This window comes from Coregonus lavaretus (assembly GCF_964263955.1).
Source record: "Coregonus lavaretus genome assembly, chromosome: 20".
Lineage (NCBI taxonomy): Eukaryota > Metazoa > Chordata > Actinopteri > Salmoniformes > Salmonidae > Coregonus > Coregonus lavaretus.
In genome coordinates, this window is record NC_140007.1 from 13,998,907 (window position 1) to 14,017,691 (window position 18,785).

The 18,785-nt window shown below is 46.0% G+C and overlaps 1 protein-coding gene across 6 annotated transcripts in view; it reads right to left on the reverse strand.

The window, feature by feature from the left end:
- Window positions 1–13,989: 13,989 nt before the first annotated feature.
- The window catches only part of LOC311147377 (voltage-gated potassium channel subunit beta-2-like), a gene marked incomplete at both ends in the record, with an annotated part of 80,431 nt that continues 75,635 nt past the window's right edge, over window positions 13,990–18,785 (reverse strand). For all 6 annotated transcript variants that reach the window (XM_084184072.1, XM_084184071.1, XM_084184068.1 and 3 more), the window contains 5 exons: window positions 13,990–14,079; window positions 16,182–16,270; window positions 16,721–16,841; window positions 17,937–18,031; window positions 18,548–18,668. In XM_084184072.1, coding sequence (XP_084040198.1) covers window positions 13,990–14,079; window positions 16,182–16,270; window positions 16,721–16,841; window positions 17,937–18,031; window positions 18,548–18,668 — 516 coding nt within the window. The remainder of the gene's footprint in view (window positions 14,080–16,181; window positions 16,271–16,720; window positions 16,842–17,936; window positions 18,032–18,547; window positions 18,669–18,785) is intronic.

Consider the following 18,785-nt stretch of genomic DNA (forward strand, 5'->3'; position numbering starts at 1 on the left):
TTATGGGAGACTAAGTTTTTGGGACACTTGCGTTTGCTAGGGCTAAAGGCCACCATATTGAGCGTGGATGAAGATGAAGAAGACGGAGAGAAAAATGAAGAAGCCTACGCCGAATTGATACAGGTTTTGGATGATAAAAGTATTTCCCTGATAATGAGAGAAGCAGCAGATGATGGGAGTAAAGCGTTGAAGATATTGAGGGAACATTATGCAGGTAAAGGGAAGCCACGTGTGATTAGCTTCTACACTGAGCTAACTTCTCTTCAGAAAGCCAGTGACGAAAGAAGTGTTACGGATTATATCATTCGTGCTGAGACGGCTATTACAGCACTGAGGAATGCTGAAGAGACTTTAAGTGACGGGCTGTTGATTGCAATGATTCTGAAAGGTTTGCCCGAATCATTTAAGCCGTTTGCCATCCACATAACGCAGAGTGACGAGCCGACAACTTATGGCAAGTTCAAAACCAAGTTGAGGAGCTATGAAAGCACCGAGAAGTTTAGCGCCATTTCCACTGACGACAACGTGATGAAGGCAAGTAACATTAAAGTTAGCTGGCCAAGAGGAAGAGATAAAGGGACCGAGATAACCTGCTTCAACTGTGGCCAGAAAGGGCACAAGGCCCGGGAATGTAGTGTTACTGGAGAGCACAGAGAACGGAGACAGTGGTGTAGTTTTTGCAAGCGCTCCACTCATACTGACGCAAATTGCAGACGAAAAAGAAGAGACAATGTGAAACAAGCAACAGATGCTGAAGGCCACACATTTGCATTCAAAATAAGTGACTGTCAGGTTCGTGGACTGAAACATAAAGGGCTGATGGTTGATACGGGAGCAACGTCACATATAGTCACGGACATCGGGAAGTTTAAGGAGTTTGACGAGACTTTCAAACCGGAAAAACATTCCGTGGAGCTGGCTGACGGAACAAGAACGAATGGTGTCGCGGAGAGGAGAGGTGCAGCGGAGGTTTACCTGAGAGACAACACGGGTCGTCGGGTGAAAACAACGCTGACGAAGGCGCTGTACGTGCCGTCGTTTCCACAGGACATTTTCTCTGTTAAAGCAGCGACAGCCAACGGAGCTTCAGTCAACTTTCGACAGGGGTGTAACAAGCTCATCCACAAGAACGGTACCACTTTTGACATCGAGGAGTACGATAGACTTTACTATCTTAACACTGTAAGTGATGAAAATGATGATGGATGTCATGGGTGCTATGATATTCACACATGGCACAAAATTCTTGGCCACTGTAATTTTGAGGATGTGTCAAAGTTAGAAAATGTGACAGAGGGAATGAAAATCACAGGTAAGATTGACAAATCTACCCTCAACTGTGAAATCTGCACACAGGGAAAATTTGTTCAGAGCAGAAACAGAGAGCCTGATGAAAAGGCAAAAGCAGCTATTGAGCTTGTGCACACTGATTTGGCTGGCCCTATTGAGCCAGAGGCGAAAGATGGGTTCAGATATACTCTAGCATTTACGGATGATTATTCAGGGGCAGTTTTTGTGTATTTCCTAAAAGCAAAAAGTGATACTGTAAAAGCTACTGAGAAGTTTATTGCTGATGTGGCCCCTTATGGAAAAATAAAGTGTGTCAGGTCAGATAATGGCACAGAGTACACAGCCAAAGAGTTCCAGTCACTGCTCAGTAAGAATGCCATAAGACATGAAACTTCAGCCCCTTACTCACCCCATCAAAATGGGACCGCTGAGAGAAATTGGAGAACACTGTTTGAAATGGCAAGATGCATGCTACTTGAGAGCAACCTACCAAAGAAATTGTGGACATATGCTGTAATGACTGCTGCAGTAATTCGCAATAGGTGTTACAATAAGCGTGTAGGACAGACTCCACACTACATGTTTACTGGGAGAAAGCCTGATCTTTCAAAGATGAAATAATTTGGATCTGTTTGCTATGCATACAGACAGAACAAGAAAAAGTTGGACTCAAGATGTGAAAAGGGTATTTTTGTCGGGTATGATAAAAATAGTCCAGCATACCTAGTCTACTACCCAGACACTGGAAAAGTTCTTAAAAACAGATTAGTCAAGTTCGTTACAAAAGGTGTAGTCGAACGCCAAACTCAGACAGATTTGGAAATGAGTGATGATCTTCATGGGGAGAGATTTCAATCCCCCATGCCAAAAGCCAAGATGGCAGATCAAAATTCCGAAGAGACACAAGATGTGCAAATCGAGACTTCAGATAGTCAGAGTCCATGCTATCCAGACAGAGAGAGGAAGAAGCCCCAGTACTTAAAAGACTAGGAGTGTAAAGTGAAGTGTGATGACCAGATACCACCTAGTGTTGACTACTGCTACAGAGTAATGTGCAATGCACCACAAACCTTCAAAGAAGCAATGATTTCACCAAAATCAGAGATTTGGGCTACTGCTATGAAGGAGGAGATGGATTCCCTTAGGGAAAATGATACATTCACATTGACCACACTGCCAGAGGGTAAAAATGCAGTGGGGGGCAGGTGGGTCTATGCGGTCAAAAAACAATTCAGATGAGACTGAGACATACAAGGCAAGATATGTTGCAAAGGGATATAGTCAAGTGGCAGGAATAGACTATAAGGATACTTTTTCTCCAACTGCAAATATGACATGAGTACGTTGTTTGATGCAGCTAGCAGCTCAGTATGACTTAGAGTTGCATCAGATGGATGTCAAAACAGCATATCTACATGCTCCTATTGACTGTGAAGTGTACATGGAGCAACCAGAGGGTTTTGAAGTCAGGTCAGATACAGGTGAGCAACTAGTCTGCAAACTGAACAAGTCACTGTACGGCCTGAAACAGTCAGGAAGGAACTGGAACAAACTGTTGCATGATCACCTTAGTGAAAATGGTTTTACACAGAACCCAGCTGATCACTGTGTTTACAACAAACAAACTGCAACAGAAAGGATCATTTTGATAATTTGGGTCGATGATCTAATTATCGCTGCTAGTGATAGTGACTCACTCACAAGTGTAAAAGAAATGTTAAGTGAAAAATTTAAGATGAAAGATCTTGGGAGGCTTAGACATTTCCTAGGCATCGATTTTACACAAAGTGAAGGGAAAATAAAGATGAGCCAAACAAGGTACATAACCAAGATACTGGAAAGGTTTGGTATGTCAGACTGTAAAACAAGGTCAACACCATGTGAACAAAAAAACAAACTTTGATGGTGATGGTGAACCTATTGATTCAAAAAGGTATCGTGAAGTGATAGGCAGCTTGATATATGTTATGACATGTACAAGACCGGATATCAGCTGGATTGTCAGCAAGCTGTCACAATACCTATCAGAACCAAAAGAGCAACACTGGATAACAGCTAAACATGGGTTGAGGTACTTGAAGGGGACAATGAATCAGGAGTTGTGTTACAAAAAGGGGGTGGAAAAACACAACCTCGTAGCATATAGTGATGCTGATTGGGCAGCAGATCAAAGTGACAGATGAAGCATAACAGGGTATTGTTTTAGTTTAACTAAATGTGGACCTGTTATTTCATGGAGGTCTAAGAAGCAGCCAACAGTAGCTTTATCTACATGTGAAGCAGAGTACATGGCACTGGCTGCTACTACACAAGAAAGTTTGTACCTTGTACAGTTATTGGGCCAGATGGATAGTGAGTGCTAATATGCACCAGTAACAATCTTTGAAGATAACCAAGGTGCAATTGCTCTGTCAAAGAACCCAGTATGTCGTCAGAGATGTAAACATGTTGACATCAGATATCATTTCATTCGATCTGCGCTCAGTGATGGCAAAATAAGTATTGAATATTGTCCAACGGCAGACATGGTTGCAGATGTTTTGACTAAACCTGTAACGAAGTTCAAAAATGAAAAATTCTTGGGTTATATGTTTGGAATGTAAACTGACATTTGTGAGATGTATAACTGTAAGCTAAATGTGTTGATAGTTAGGTTGAATACGACTTGTACAGTATAAGAGCAAGTGGGGGTGTTAACATATAGACTAATATGTTATAAATTGTGTTCTTACACTGGTACAGTTATGCCCTATGAGAGATGTACAACTGCGCATGTGCGAAAATAAAGAAAGGGCATTTTCCCGCGTTCTGGTTGAAACACCAACGATGAACATGTGTGTTTATTCCTCCGTTAAGTAAGCTGGTATTCCTGTCCTAAAGATGACAGCTGTCATGGGCCTCTCACTCCACCGGGTTACCACCTTAATTTTCTTCCACTCTGCTCACCACTCTCTCTACTCAGCCTAACTAGCTCCACCTGTCCCTGCTCTGCTCTGCTCTAATTACTCTGCCAGCTGCGCTGCATTACCCACTACCTCTCCCAGTATTTAAGGCCCTGTCTTTCAGCTCTCCGGTGTCAGATCGTCTGCAAAGCTCACACCCGGAACCTGTTTGCTCGCGCTTCTGGCTCACCCTGGTTTTGTGACCCCGGACCTGCCTGTTTTTTGGATACTCTTCTGCCTCAGGAGATCCAGACCTGCTTCTGCCATTACGACTCCTGACTACTCTTCAATCCCGTTTAATAAACTTTCTGGTGTGACGCAATTGTGGTCCTCTGGTCGTCTGTCTGAACCGTGACAGTACGATCTGACCATTATGGACTCAGCGCACACTTTCCCCGACATGGAAACCGATGAGCATGAGCAGCAGTTCCAGCAGCAGCAACAACAACTCGCCATGATCATTCAACTCCTCACCAACCTTACCCCAGCCAGTCTGCCCACCAGCCCTGCCCCCGAGTTACCTGCCCCGGTCATTGCAGCCGCTGCTCCGGAACCCAAGATTGGAAACCCAGAGCGGTTCAACGGCGATTCAACCCAGGTCCGGCCATTCCTGACTAGCTGCCGACTTCAGTTCTCCTTGCAGCCAAGGACCTTCGCCACGGAGGGGGCTAAAGTTGGGTATGCCATCACTCACCTGACGGGCCGAGCTCGACTCTGGGGAACAGCAGAGTTCGAACGTCAAACCCCCGCATGTGCAACCTTCGACCTGTTTGCTGAGGAGATGCTGAAGGTGTTTGACCTGGATTCACCCACCGCAGAGGCGTCTCGTGAACTGTTCAGTATTCGACAAGGCAGACGTACAGTCGCAGACCATTCCATCGACTTCCGAACCCTGGCTAGACGAAGTTCTTGGAACACACCATCGTTGGTGGACGCGTTCTTCCATAGTTTGGCTGACTATATCAAGGACGAGTTGGTCTCCCATGAACTGCCTTCCACTCTTGATGAAGCCATCGCACTGACTGTCAGGATCGACAGAAGGATACAGACCCGTCGTCGTGAGAGGGGGCGCCAAGGTCCACCTACTACCGGCATTCGGAGAGATCCGACTGGGCTCCTGTCATCTACTGCCACTCACCCAGGTCAGCTTGATCAGTCTGAGCCTATGGAGATTGGGCGAGCCTCTCTCACTCCTGCAGAGCGCCAGCGCCGCTTCACCTCAAACCTCTGCCTCTATTGTGGAGGTGATGGACATCGTGTGGTAACCTGCCCTTTAAAGGGCCGAAGCTCACCGGGCATAGGGGGAGTCCGGGTGAGTTCAATGACCATCCAGTCCTCCGACCGCAAACCCCTGCTGCAAGTTCACCTCCGCCTCTCTGACTCAACTCACACCCTGGCTGCTCTGGTGGATTCTGGCGCCGAAGCCAACATAATGGACATCAAGCTGGCACGCCAACTGGGACTGGAGAACCTCCGTTTGACACCTCCTATTCCTGCCCGGGCACTGGACGGACACTTACTCGGATCGGTCACTCATGTCACGGCCCCGGTCTCGATGGGTCTGTCCGGAAACCATCAAGAAACTATCCAGTTTCACCTGCTCCCCTCTCCAGGCCAACCCCTCATCCTGGGTTACCCATGGCTCCGCCGGCACAACCCTCAGCTCGACTGGGTGACCGGGGTGATCAGGGAGTGGGGAGAGGACTGCCACCGAACCTGCCTGCTTGCTGCCGCACTACCCCCTCGGCCAGTACCTACTAACTCCGCTCCTGACCTCTCCAATGTCCCAGAATGCTACCATGGTCTCAGAGAGGTGTTTAACAAAGCAAGAGCCACATCTCTGCCCCCTCACCGACCGTACGACTGTGCCATCGACCTCCTCCCTGGAACAGCTCCTCCAAAGGGTCGTCTTTATTCGTTGTCTGCTCCTGAAAGAAAGTCCATGGAGGACTACATCAATGGCTCTCTGTCCGCAGGATTAATCCGTTCATCTTCATCTCCTGCTGGTGCTGGCTTCTTCTTTGTGGGGAAGAAGGACGGATCTCTTCGCCCCTGCATCGACTACAGGGGACTCAACGACATCACAGTGAAAAACCGTTACCCTCTGCCTCTGCTCACCTCTGCTTTTGAGTTGCTCCAGGGAGCCACTGTTTTTACCAAGTTGGATCTCAGAAACGCTTACCACCTAGTGCGGATCCGGGAGGGAGATGAATGGAAAACCGCATTCAATACACCAACAGGCCACTACGAGTATCTGGTTATGCCTTTTGGCCTCACCAATGCTCCTGCTGTGTTCCAGGCTCTAGTGAATGATGTACTGCGGGACATGTTAAACAAGTTTGTCTTCGTTTACCTGGATGACATCTTAATCTACTCCAGAAACCTGTCTGAACACACCCGCCATGTCCAGCAAGTCCTTCATCGTCTTCTGGAGAATTCCCTCTACGCCAAGGCAGAGAAATGTGAGTTTCACGTCAAGACAGTGGCCTTCCTGGGGTACATAGTGGCAGAGGGAAGTATCCAAATGGATCCTGCCAAAGTATCAGCAGTCACTTCATGGCCAGTTCCGGAGAACAGAAAGAAGCTGCAACAGTTTCTGGGGTTTGCTAACTTCTATAGGAAGTTTATCCGGAACTACAGTACCGTTGCTGCCCCTCTCACTGCTCTAACCAGCACCAAGCAACCCTTCACCTGGACCCCAGCAGCCGACAAAGCCTTCAGTACCCTCAAGGTGAGGTTCACCTCCGCTCCCATCCTCCAGATGCCTGATGTGGACCGGCAATTCATTGTGGAGGTGGACGCCTCGGATGTGGGAGTTGGTGCTGTGATTTCTCAGTGGGCTGCGGAGGATAGGAAGCTCCATCCCTGTGCCTTTTTCTCACGTCGGTTGTCCCCCTCTGAGTGCAATTACGACATAGGGAACCGTGAGCTGCTGGCTGTGAAGCTTGCCTTGGAGGAGTGGCGTCACTGGCTGGAGGGGTCCACCATTCCATTTCTCGTTTGGACCGATCATAAGAACTTGGAGTACATCCGCACGGCCAAACGGTTGAACTCCAGGCAGTCCCGCTGGGCCCTGTTCTTCACCAGGTTTAATTTCACTCTGTCATACCGGCCTGGATCACGCAACACCAAGCCAGACGCCCTCTCCCGTCAATTCCAGAAGGATGACACCCCCTCCAAGGACCCTGTGTCGATTCTGCCAAGTCCCTGCATCGTTGCAGCTCTGACCTGGGCTGTTGAGGAACAGGTGCTGGAGGCTCTCCGTAACCAGCCAGGTCCCAGCACTTGCCCAGCTGACCGCCTTTTTGTCCCCGAAGACCTGAGGTCCCAGGTCGTTCAGTGGGGACATGACTCCCGCCTAGCTTGTCACCCTGGCTCCACCCGCACTTACAACCTGCTCGCCCAGAGGTTCTGGTGGCCCTCTCTGAGGAAGGATGTACGGGAATTCGTCCAAGCCTGCCCCATCTGCAACCAACACAAGTCGTCCTGCCAGCCCCCAGCCGGATTGCTGCAGCCCCTGCCTGTGCCCAGACGTCCCTGGTCTCACATCGCCCTTGACTTTGTCACGGGGCTGCCCCCTTCAAGTGGCATGACCGTCATTCTCACCATCGTTGACCGTTTCAGCAAGATGGCACACTTCATTCCCCTCCCCAAGCTCCCAACCGCCAAGGAGACCGCCCAGGTGGTCCTGGAACACGTCTTCCGGATCCACGGACTGCCAAAGGATGTAGTTTCTGACCGTGGTCCACAATTCTCCTCCGCTTTTTGGAAGGAGTTCTGTCACCTGCTGGGAGCCACAGTCAGTCTGACTTCCGGATTCCATCCCCAATCCAATGGGCAGTCAGAGCGGGCTAATCAGGAGCTCGAGAAGGCACTGCGATGCATGACTTCACGCAACCCCCACTCCTGGTCGCAGCAATTGACATGGGTGGAGTACGCACACAATTCTCTGACCTGCTCTGCCATCGGTATGTCCCCTTTCCAATGTGTTTATGGATACCAGCCTCCTCTATTTGCCAGCCAGGAAGAGGAGGTTACTTGCCCATCTGCACTTGCTTTTGCCCGTCGATGTCGCCGCACCTGGTCACAAGCCCGAGCCACACTCCTCAGATCCGTTGCCAGCTACACTACCGGGGCCAACCGTCGGAGAATTCCTGCTCCCACCTACCATGTTGGTCAAAGGGTGTGGTTGTCATCAAAGAACCTGCCACTCAGGGTGGAGTCGCAGAAGCTGGCACCTCGGTTCATTGGCCCATTCCCTATCATAAGAGTGATTAGCCCAACTGCTGTCCGGCTCCAACTGCCTAATTCCCTGAGGGTGCACCCCACTTTCCATGTGTCTAAGATTAAGCCCATCCATGAGAGTCCGCTGGTCCCTGCTGCGCCTGGTCCTCCTCCTCCACGGCTCGTCGACGGTGGTCTGGTTTACACCGTCCGCCGCCTGCTTCGGTCCAGACGGAGGGGTAGGGGTCTCCAGTACCTCATTGACTGGGAGGGCTATGGACCTGAGGAAAGGACCTGGGTGCCAGCTAGTCGGATTGTGGATAGGACTCTCATCACCGCTTTCCACCAACGGCATCCTGATCAACCTGCAATCCGTAGGGGCCGCCCCAGAGGGGTCCCTAACCGTCCTGCCCGCTCGGCTTCCTGTCCTGTGCCTGATCCTGTCTCGGGACCTGTCCCATCTCCCGACCACGGCCCTCCGGCTTCCTCCGAGGATGAGGACGTTCACTCGGACCGTTCGGAGGAGTTCTAGCCCTCCTCCGGCTCCCCTCCTCCCGCCCGGCGTGGTGTTGCTCTTGGGACTTCTGGGGCCGTCCCTTGGGGGGGGGGTTCTGTCATGGGCCTCTCACTCCACCGGGTTACCACCTTAATTTTCTTCCACTCTGCTCACCACTCTCTCTACTCAGCCTAACTAGCTCCACCTGTCCCTGCTCTGCTCTGCTCTAATTACTCTGCCAGCTGCGCTGCATTACCCACTACCTCTCCCAGTATTTAAGGCCCTGTCTTTCAGCTCTCCGGTGTCAGATCGTCTGCAAAGCTCACACCCGGAACCTGTTTGCTCGCGCTTCTGGCTCACCCTGGTTTTGTGACCCCGGACCTGCCTGTTTTTTGGATACTCTTCTGCCTCAGGAGATCCAGACCTGCTTCTGCCATTACGACTCCTGACTACTCTTCAATCCCGTTTAATAAACTTTCTGGTGTGACGCAATTGTGGTCCTCTGGTCGTCTGTCTGAACCGTGACAACAGCACCAACAAAAACGTTACATAAGCAAAATGTAATTTGCGCGCCTTGGTCAAGAGGAAACATTAGCATTGTATTTTGATATGAATTGAAATTGAAAATGAACGAACTAATTTACAATCTGATATTTTTGTCCCTTGTGTCATCATCGCTTATTTCATCAGATTGGATATGTTTACGACTAAAAATAAACAATTCAAACCGCTTTAAAAGTGTCTTTGCTTTACAAACTTGATAATCTTCAATGGGAACAAATCTCCACACAGTCAAGTCATGTTCTGTATGAAGTCAATACGTTTATTTTTATTTATAGCATTTATTTGAATATTTATACGTTCTCAAGCTGTAAACACAATTCACCTAATGTCTGCTTCAATCACAATTCAGTAAGCGATGCTTGCAAAATGAACAGAAGATAAAACAAAGGCAGAAAGTGATAGCTAACAGCCATACAGTATATACATAATTTAGATTATATACAGTACAGAAAGAATCTGCGAATCCATTGTATTTTGACATTGCAAATGTACAAGTAGCTAGTAGTTGACTATATTACAGATTCCTATGCTGCACAGTATTTGTGTGTGTAAAAAATAAGACCATTAGAATAGCTTGTCAATTAGTCCCTTTACATGAAATGCACAGTAGCATATTCTACTTAGTTGATTATGTTTGGTCTTATCTACAACATAGTGTGTGTCTTCATAGCGTGCCTTAACTAGATGCTCGGGCTGCATTTACCTGTGACTGACCAGCACTATGTTAACAATCTGCAAAGGATGGAAATGTTATATAATGTAACTTTACTTTCGAACACACCCAAAGAGACAAATATTCTAAGAGAAAGAATGATCCTTGGCTAAATAATCACTTTTCTGTTTCTCCTGGCACCCAGGCTAGCTCCCACACACTCCTTTACTTAATGTTTCTAAGTGACAGTCTGATGTAGAGATGCCTTGTGCAGTAGCTCCCTGGGACTAGGTAGAACCAGCCTGGTGACCACAAACTTAGAGAAATGCACATGCAACAAATATTTTGTTGTCCTGCCAAAGTCCACATCAGAGCACACAGGACAAAACATAAGAGAGCAGTGTGGGTTACTGGTATACACACACACATACACAGGCTCTCACTCATGAACACATGCACACACTCACACGCATATGCAACTGTACAATTTGAGCGGTTACAGTATATAACCTAGCTTTAAAATAAGATGTTTCCTCCATGTTGCTCAGTTGTGAGCTTTGGTGAAAGCCAAAAGCCTTACAGGCTAGGCCAGTTGTAATCCCTAAATACATAATTTAAGCAAACAAAACATAGGTATGTTACATGTAAAACATAGGTATACAACATAAAAAAAGCTGTATGTTTACACTCAGACAATATGCTGTATTTGTATCACATTAGCTAAAGAGTAGTGTCAAAGTGGGTGCCCATGCAATAAATAAACAGTCACTTTTTTGTCTGGTGTACTGGAAATCTGGACACCCCATCAATCTTGCAGGCCTGTGTTGTGTTGAACTACAGGCTAAGTTAACCTGGAAGCACATCCATCATCCTACCTTAAACTATCATCACACCTAATGCTCAAGTCCCAGTCATTTCAGTCCCAGTCATTTTTATTTCAGTAACTGGTTGGACAGCAGAGTTGATATGGGCCAACTATCTCAGTGTCACAACTGTAATGGGTATAGATACTTATGCAAACTTGCGGTAAGGTGTTACAAAATTGTATTTACTGTAGACTTTACTGTCTTGTTACTAAATGGCATCATACCATCAACCATCCATTGCCATAGTTAGAGCATAATAATAATAAGCCATTTAGCAGACGCTTTTTTCCAAAGCGACTTACAGTCATGCGTGCATACATTTTTGTGTATTGGTGGTCCCGGGGATCGAACCCACTACCTTGGAGTTACAAGCGCCGTGCTCTACCAGCTGAGCTACAGAGGACCACATGTCATTATAATGGCAAATGTCAAGTTATCTTGCCAAATTGAAATGACATTATCAAATCAAAATATTGAACTCAAAATATTAAGGTGAAGCACGGATCAGGTTTTTATACCAATTGTAGACAGGATGGGTGTTTTCTCAGACAAGAAGTATCAACATCAATGCTGCCACTGATGTTTTAAGACCTGAGGGGGGCGCCAAAGCCCCAACAAAGATACTCCTGAGGTTTGCAGCATTGACTTTGACATGTCCCTCTCTCTCTTTTTCTCTCTTTCAATCTCTATCTCATTTAGAATGAGATACAACCAGTGTGTCTATCTCACAAACGCTTTTGAACATTGTTTAGAATCGGGACACAATATCTTTAGGCAGAAAATGTGACATTGCAAACACAGAAAATACTATGTTTGCAACTGTGTTTCCCAAATATCATGTTCCCACATTTTCAATGACAGAGGAAAGGAGACTAGGCTGCGTGAAAGCATCCCTAAATGAATCTCAAGCGACGTTGAGACTGAAATCAAAACGAACCACAGTCACTCTGACTGGCAGAAACCACTTAGATGCCTTGTGTATTATACAGTACAGTAATATGTGTGTTGTGGTGTTCTTTTTGGCTTTAGACGAGTGAACATGTCTCTTGTCCAACTACAGCAGTGACCAAGACCAGGTAAAGTGAGGTCCACACACGCACGCACACACACACTAATATGCCTTCCCACTGGACCTTCACTATTCCGTAGCTTTGTCTGCTCACAGAAAGCATTTATGAAACGAGAACATTACGCTTACATGAAACATATATATTTTTGGGAAGGGAGAAGTAGTTGTTGACAGATGGTGCCAGTTTGTTCTGTTTTGTGTTACATCACTTCATAACACAGGAAGCTGTATTATTTAGCACTCTGGGAAAACTGCATGACCAATCCCGGGACCCTGTCTTCTGCGATAAAGGGAGTAAAAAGTTAAAAACACTTAACCTGATCCAGTCACTAAAGGATGTGACAGAGTTATTGAGGCAAGGGGTTTTCTCACTGAGTGCTCTCTGAAAAGCCATTACTGTATATGGCTGGGAGGGCAGCCCTCTTCACACTGAAGCAGAGGGAGGGAGTGTGTGTGTGTAAAGGAATTGAAGTGAAGAAATACAATTAATAGGATAGACACTGCCATTCGGTAGGCTTACAAAAAAATTCACACAGACTGGCAGATTTACAGTCTTGTAGCTAGGTGAAATTCAGAAATAACTAATAATTTATGGAGAATGGTTCATGCTAGTGTTCAATTTTAATATTCTTGTGCATTGATGTTGGCATGAATCTTCCTCCATACCAATGTTTGTCTTTGGTTGGAAGATATACTGTAGGCTTCAACTTTATGCCAGTTGAAAAGATGGCAGCCCAAGTTGCCTTAGTTGAATGGGTGTGATTTAACCATACTAACTCATGACACCTCTGTGTGCAATGTGTGTTTAAGTGTTCAATGTCCTTTTTTTCAACTAATCATCAGGGTAGTGGGACATATGCCCTTTATATCAGATACAGAATGAATCATGTCCACTCCTCATCATTCTATTTATATTGTCTATGCATGGTATAGTATCAGCTTTGGTAATCTCAACAAAAGTTATCCTATTCAGTCTTCAATACGACCAATGTATTAGTTATTTAAAGCTGCAATATGTAACTTTTTGGGTGACCTGACCAAATTCACATAGAAATGTGAGTTATAGATCTGTCATTCTCATTGAAAGCAAGTCTAAGAAGCTGTAGATCTGTTCTATGTGCTCTCTTTCTATGCTTCCCGTTCTTCAGTTTAGTTTTTGTGTCTTACTTTCGTTTTTGTACACCAGCTACAAACAGCTGAAAATACAATATTGTTGGTTATGGAAAATATATTTCACAGCGGTTTAGATTTTACAGTGATTCTCTACACTATACTTGCTTGTTTTGTCATATAAAGTGAAATTAAGCGAACTATTAGAATTTTAGCAACCAGGAAATGGCGGAGTGATTTCTGCACAGTGCATCTTTAATGGAGTGCTGGATCAATTCATTTTATGGGACCTATACAAGACAAAAACCTTTTCAAAAGGGTTCTGGATTCTGATCCTTTTAAATCAAGAATCTGTTATAGAATAAATAATTTATTAATGAAGTGCATTTAAGGACTTGCTCTGGGTCCATCTACTTTTCTAAATAATAATAAGATGGCCAAGCAGGAAAGTAATGCAAGGCAAACATGTGCGTGACTTTTTGTGTTTTTCCCTTTGACCCGAAATAAATGTTTTTTTTTTCATGCTGAAGCAAGTGTTTCACTGAAATCACTGAAATGGTGAATACAGTTCCTTGGACGGGACACGTCTCCAAGTTTCCTCTAAAATCTTTGGGTTGGGAGAAATATATATATTTTTAGATACTCTGATTGACTTTCCCAAGTGGTTTAATGGCTATATATTTCCCATGGTGCCTGGTGTCTTGTTCAACTGAAGCTGGTCGCAAACGAGGAAGTAGGAAGATGCTGAGTGCCCAACAATGTTCCACAGGCAGCCTCTAGGATCTGTAGTCCTTTTTACTGTAGGGCTTGTTGCCTAGGATACTATCCATCTCATGCACGATGGAGGACGACAACTTTGGAATAACCTGTGAGAGAAGGAGAGTGACATACATTACATAATGAACACAATGTCCCCAGTTGGAATTCAAATTCAATGCCACTACACAAGTCATCAAATCCACGTCAACAACAGTAAACAAATACAAGCAAACAGACTATCACCCCAGACGGAAATATTTCCCAATAAGGCAAAAAATAGAATTGAGCTACAATGTAAAAAACAAAACAACAACAACAAAATGTTCTGGAAATTAAGCAGATGTCGCAGATGTACAGTGCCTTCGGAAAGTATTCAGACCCCTTCACTTTTTCCACATTTTGTTACGTTACAGCCTTATTCTAAAATTGATGTAAACTTTTTTTGCCTCAATCTACACACAATAACCCATAATGACAAAGCAAAAACAGGTTTTTATAAATGTTTCCAAATGTATACAAAATAAATAAATGGAAATATCACAATTACATAAGTATTCAGACTCTTTACTCAGTACTTTGTTGAAGTACCTTTGGCAGCGATTACAGCATCGAGTCTTCTTTGGTATGACGCTACAAGCTTGGCACACCTGTATTTGGGGAGTTTCTCCCATTAATCTCTGCAGATCCTCTCAAGCTCTGTCAGGTTGGATGGGGAGCGTTGCTGCACAGCTATTTTCAGGTCTCTCCAGAGATGTTCGATTGGGTTCAAGTCCGGGCTCAAGCTGGGCCACTCAAGGACATTGAGAGATTTCTCCCGAAGCCACTCCTGCGTTGTCTTGGCTGTGTGCTTAGGATCGTTGTCCTGTTGGAAGGTGAACCTTTGCCCCAGTGTGAGGTCCTGAGCGCTCTGGAGCAGGTTTTCATCAAGGATCTCTCTGTACTTTGCTCCAATCATCTTTGCCTTGATCCTGAGTAGTCTCCCAGTCCCTCCGCTAAAAAACATCCCCACAGCATGATGCTGCCACCACCATGCTTCACCGTAGGAATGGTGCCAGGTTTCCTCCAGACATGACGCTTGGCATTCAGGCCAAAGAGTTCAATCTTGGTTTCATCAGACCAGATAATCTTGTTTCTCATGGTTTGGGAGTCTTTAGGTGCCTTTTGGCAAACTCCAAGCGGGCTGTCATGTGCCTTTTACTGAGGAGTGGCTTCTGTCTGGACACTCTACCATAAAGACCTGATTGGTGGAGTGCTGCAGAGATGGATGTCCTTCTGGAAGGTTCTCCCATCTCCACAGAGGAACTCTGGAGCTCCATCAGGTTCTTGGTCACCCCTTCTCCCCCGATTGCTCAGTTTGGCCGCGTGGCCAGCTCTAGGAAGACTCTTGGTGGTTCCAAACATTTCCCATTTAAGAATGATGAAGGGCACTGTGTTCTTGGGGACCTTCAATGCTGCAGAAATGTTTTGGTACCCTTCCCCAGATCTGTGCCTCGACACAATCCTGTCTCGGAGCTCTTCGGACAATTCCTTCGACATCATGTCTTGGTTTTTGCTCTGACATGCGCTGTCAACTGTGGGACCTTATATAGACAGGTGTGTGCCTTTCCAAATCATGTCCAATCAATTGAATTTACCACAGGTGGACTCCAATCAAGTTGTAGAAACATCTCAATGATGATCAATGGAAACAGGATGCACCTGAGCTCAATTTCGAGTCTCATAGCAAAGGGTCTGAATACTTATGTAAATTAGGTATTTCCTTTTTTTTTTTTTTTTTGCAAAAATGTAAAACAAAACAAAGTTTTTGTCTTTGTCATTATGGGGTATTGTGTGTAGATTGTTGAGGAGTTTTTTTTAAATGAATTTTAGAATAAGGCTGTAACGTAATGTGGAAAAAGTCAAGGGGTCTGAATACTTTCCGAAGGCACTGTGTTTACCACTTAGAGGCAATGCTCGGTTAGAATATATTTCTCAGTGTGTGGAGAGAGAGGGAGAGCATGTGTATGTGGTATGTGAGCAAGTATCCATAAGTATGTGTGAATGTGAGTTCTTGCACACATGGGTTCACACCCAGTGTGTGTGTGTGTGTGTGTGAAAGAGAGAGAGAGAGATCATGTGTATGTGGTATGTGAGCAAGCATGCATAAGTACAGTATGTGTGAATGTGAGTACTTGTGTGAATGTGTGTGTGTGGAGTATTCACTTCTGACCTGTATTGCTGCTAGATTCTCCATCAGTTGGTCTGTGCTGGAGGCCCCCAGTAGCACAGAGCTCACCCCTTCATTCCTCAGGCACCATGCTGTGGGAGGGAACAACCACACAGGAAAATGAACAATGTGTGTGTGGAAGCACAAAGTACAGTGAAGGAGTGAGGAAACACACACACACACGCACATGTCCAGTGCAACTAAGTGACTTCAGGTGAGCACAAAGACTCATTCTCAGGCACTGTGACGTTAAGCTGAACCAACACATCGGAATATTTGACTACCAGGGACTTGACCAACCTCCTACTTGAGGTTCTACTAGACAGACAGACTATGGACGACGGTTAGCTCATTTGCTAATTCTGGTAATTTTACATTGATGTGAACACTGATATGTTGATTAACGTGCACTGTCCCTGTTAGATAGATTGCATAAATCAGACTGACTAACAGACGCTTGAGCTCTAAAGAGACAGACAGACGGACGGCTGGACAGGACAGACAGACAGAGAGAAAAAGAGAGAGTGGCAGGTGTGTGTTACCGATGGCGAGCTGGGGCAGGGTGCAGCCCAGTCGCTCGGCAATGGCCTGCAGCTCTTTCAGCTTCGCCTGCTGACGGCGCCCCTCCTCACTCAGGATCTTGTCCTTCATCCACTGGTAGCCCTGTCACAGCACAGAACACACACGCATGCGTGTGCAAACACACACACACACACACACACACACACACACACACACACACACACACACACACACACACACACACACACACACACACACACACACACACACACACACACACACACACACACACACACACACACACACACACACACACACACACACACACACACACACACACACACACACACACACACACACACACACACACACACACACACACACACACACACACACACACACACCAGCTCAGGACTACTGTATCCAGAAACCCCTTGTGTGCAGAGATGCCTTTCTGTGAATGGCTGAAAGTTATAGAGATATCATACATAACGCATACAGTGTGTGTGGATCTCTCACCAGTGGCAGTGCAGATGTCTGCTATGTGAGGGAACTACACAGAGACTGTAACTGCCTGCCTCTGGTTATCGCACACACACAGCCACCCTCTGTCTTAGACCTTGGTTCAGTGCTTCCACATTTGTGTGCCTGAGTGGACATAAATGGCCTGTTTCAACCAGTGGAGTGTATGACATTGGAAATCAATGGCATAGATCCCTTCATTTGAGGATCATTAAGCCAAAGATGTCGCTGAACAGGAGGAGGAGAGCGATAGACAGCATGGTACAGAACACACAGAAAGAGAGAGCACAGTGTGTGTGTGTGTGTGTGTGTGTGTGTGTGTGTGTGTGTGTGTGTGTGTGTGTGTGTGTGTGTGTGTGTGTGTGTGTGTGTGTGTCTGTGTGTGTTTGTGTGTGCGCATGTGTGCATTTGTGCATTTGTGCGTAGGTGTGTAGGAATGTTCCACTGAAGCTGGGTGACCCATATACACCGAATGGCTTTCCTGACACTTTCTAAAGTCCCCAATCCTCAATTGACATGCATTAAGTCAGAGGAACGTACTACAACAATGTGCTATCAGGATAAACTGTTGTTAGCAGAAAGGAAGGTGGCACAGTGGCAGGACAAAAAAACAACACCAACTACAACCACAAGCAAAGGGGTGTGACAGACAAGCGACGAGATGTGGGCTGGAGAGGATAAGGCATCAGTCACATGTCAAGGGTCAAAGGTTACCTTTAGTGAGGCCCGTGAGCACGGGGGTACCCCACTGTCGTACTTCCCTGAGATGATCCCGCACGCCAGCGGAGACCATGTCATGGCACCCACACCTGCACAGAGACATCAGGATCATATTCATTAGTGCACACCGTAGCAAAACGTTTTGCAACGGAAACCGAAAACAAGCGTTTCTTATTGGACAAGTTCAGGTAGGCCCTCTATGTTTTAGTCTGTTTTCTTCCATTTGATGCCTAATGAATACCAAGCTTTACCGCCATTATGACTTCCATGCCTTGGTCTTTATGTGCCTTGACAGGTTACTCGGACTGAGAGCATCCCCTATGAGTGATTCATTCAAAATACAAATACTGTATATTAGCTACATTAGTATTATCACAACTTCTGGCTAGCATTAGCCACATTACCAAACATGAATAGCAGCCAATGGAGTATGTTTGTGGCAAAAATGGCAGACCTCAGCTCTTTCAGGGTCTACCCTTATTAAACGCTGGAACCATAGCGATGGAAAGAGGGCACACCTATCTTTTATCGTTGTTGTAAGTGCATCCTCTATCCACCTCTATGGGTCGAACCAAAGGGAGGCAGACGGTTGCTGTGTAACTTACCTATTTTGTGGAAGAGCTCGGGGAGCTGCACCTCCACCTTCTCCCTCTGGAACATGTGGTACTCAGCCTGCTCACATATAGGGGGGATCAGGTTGAACTGCCTGGCCACTGAGTACGCCTCCTATAGGACAGAAAAGGAACAGAAGCAAACAGGCTCAGGGACGAACAATGTACTTTCGTAACAATACAGTGATGGGAATAAGTCATTGATTATTTTAAGTAATCCATGGTTTAATTG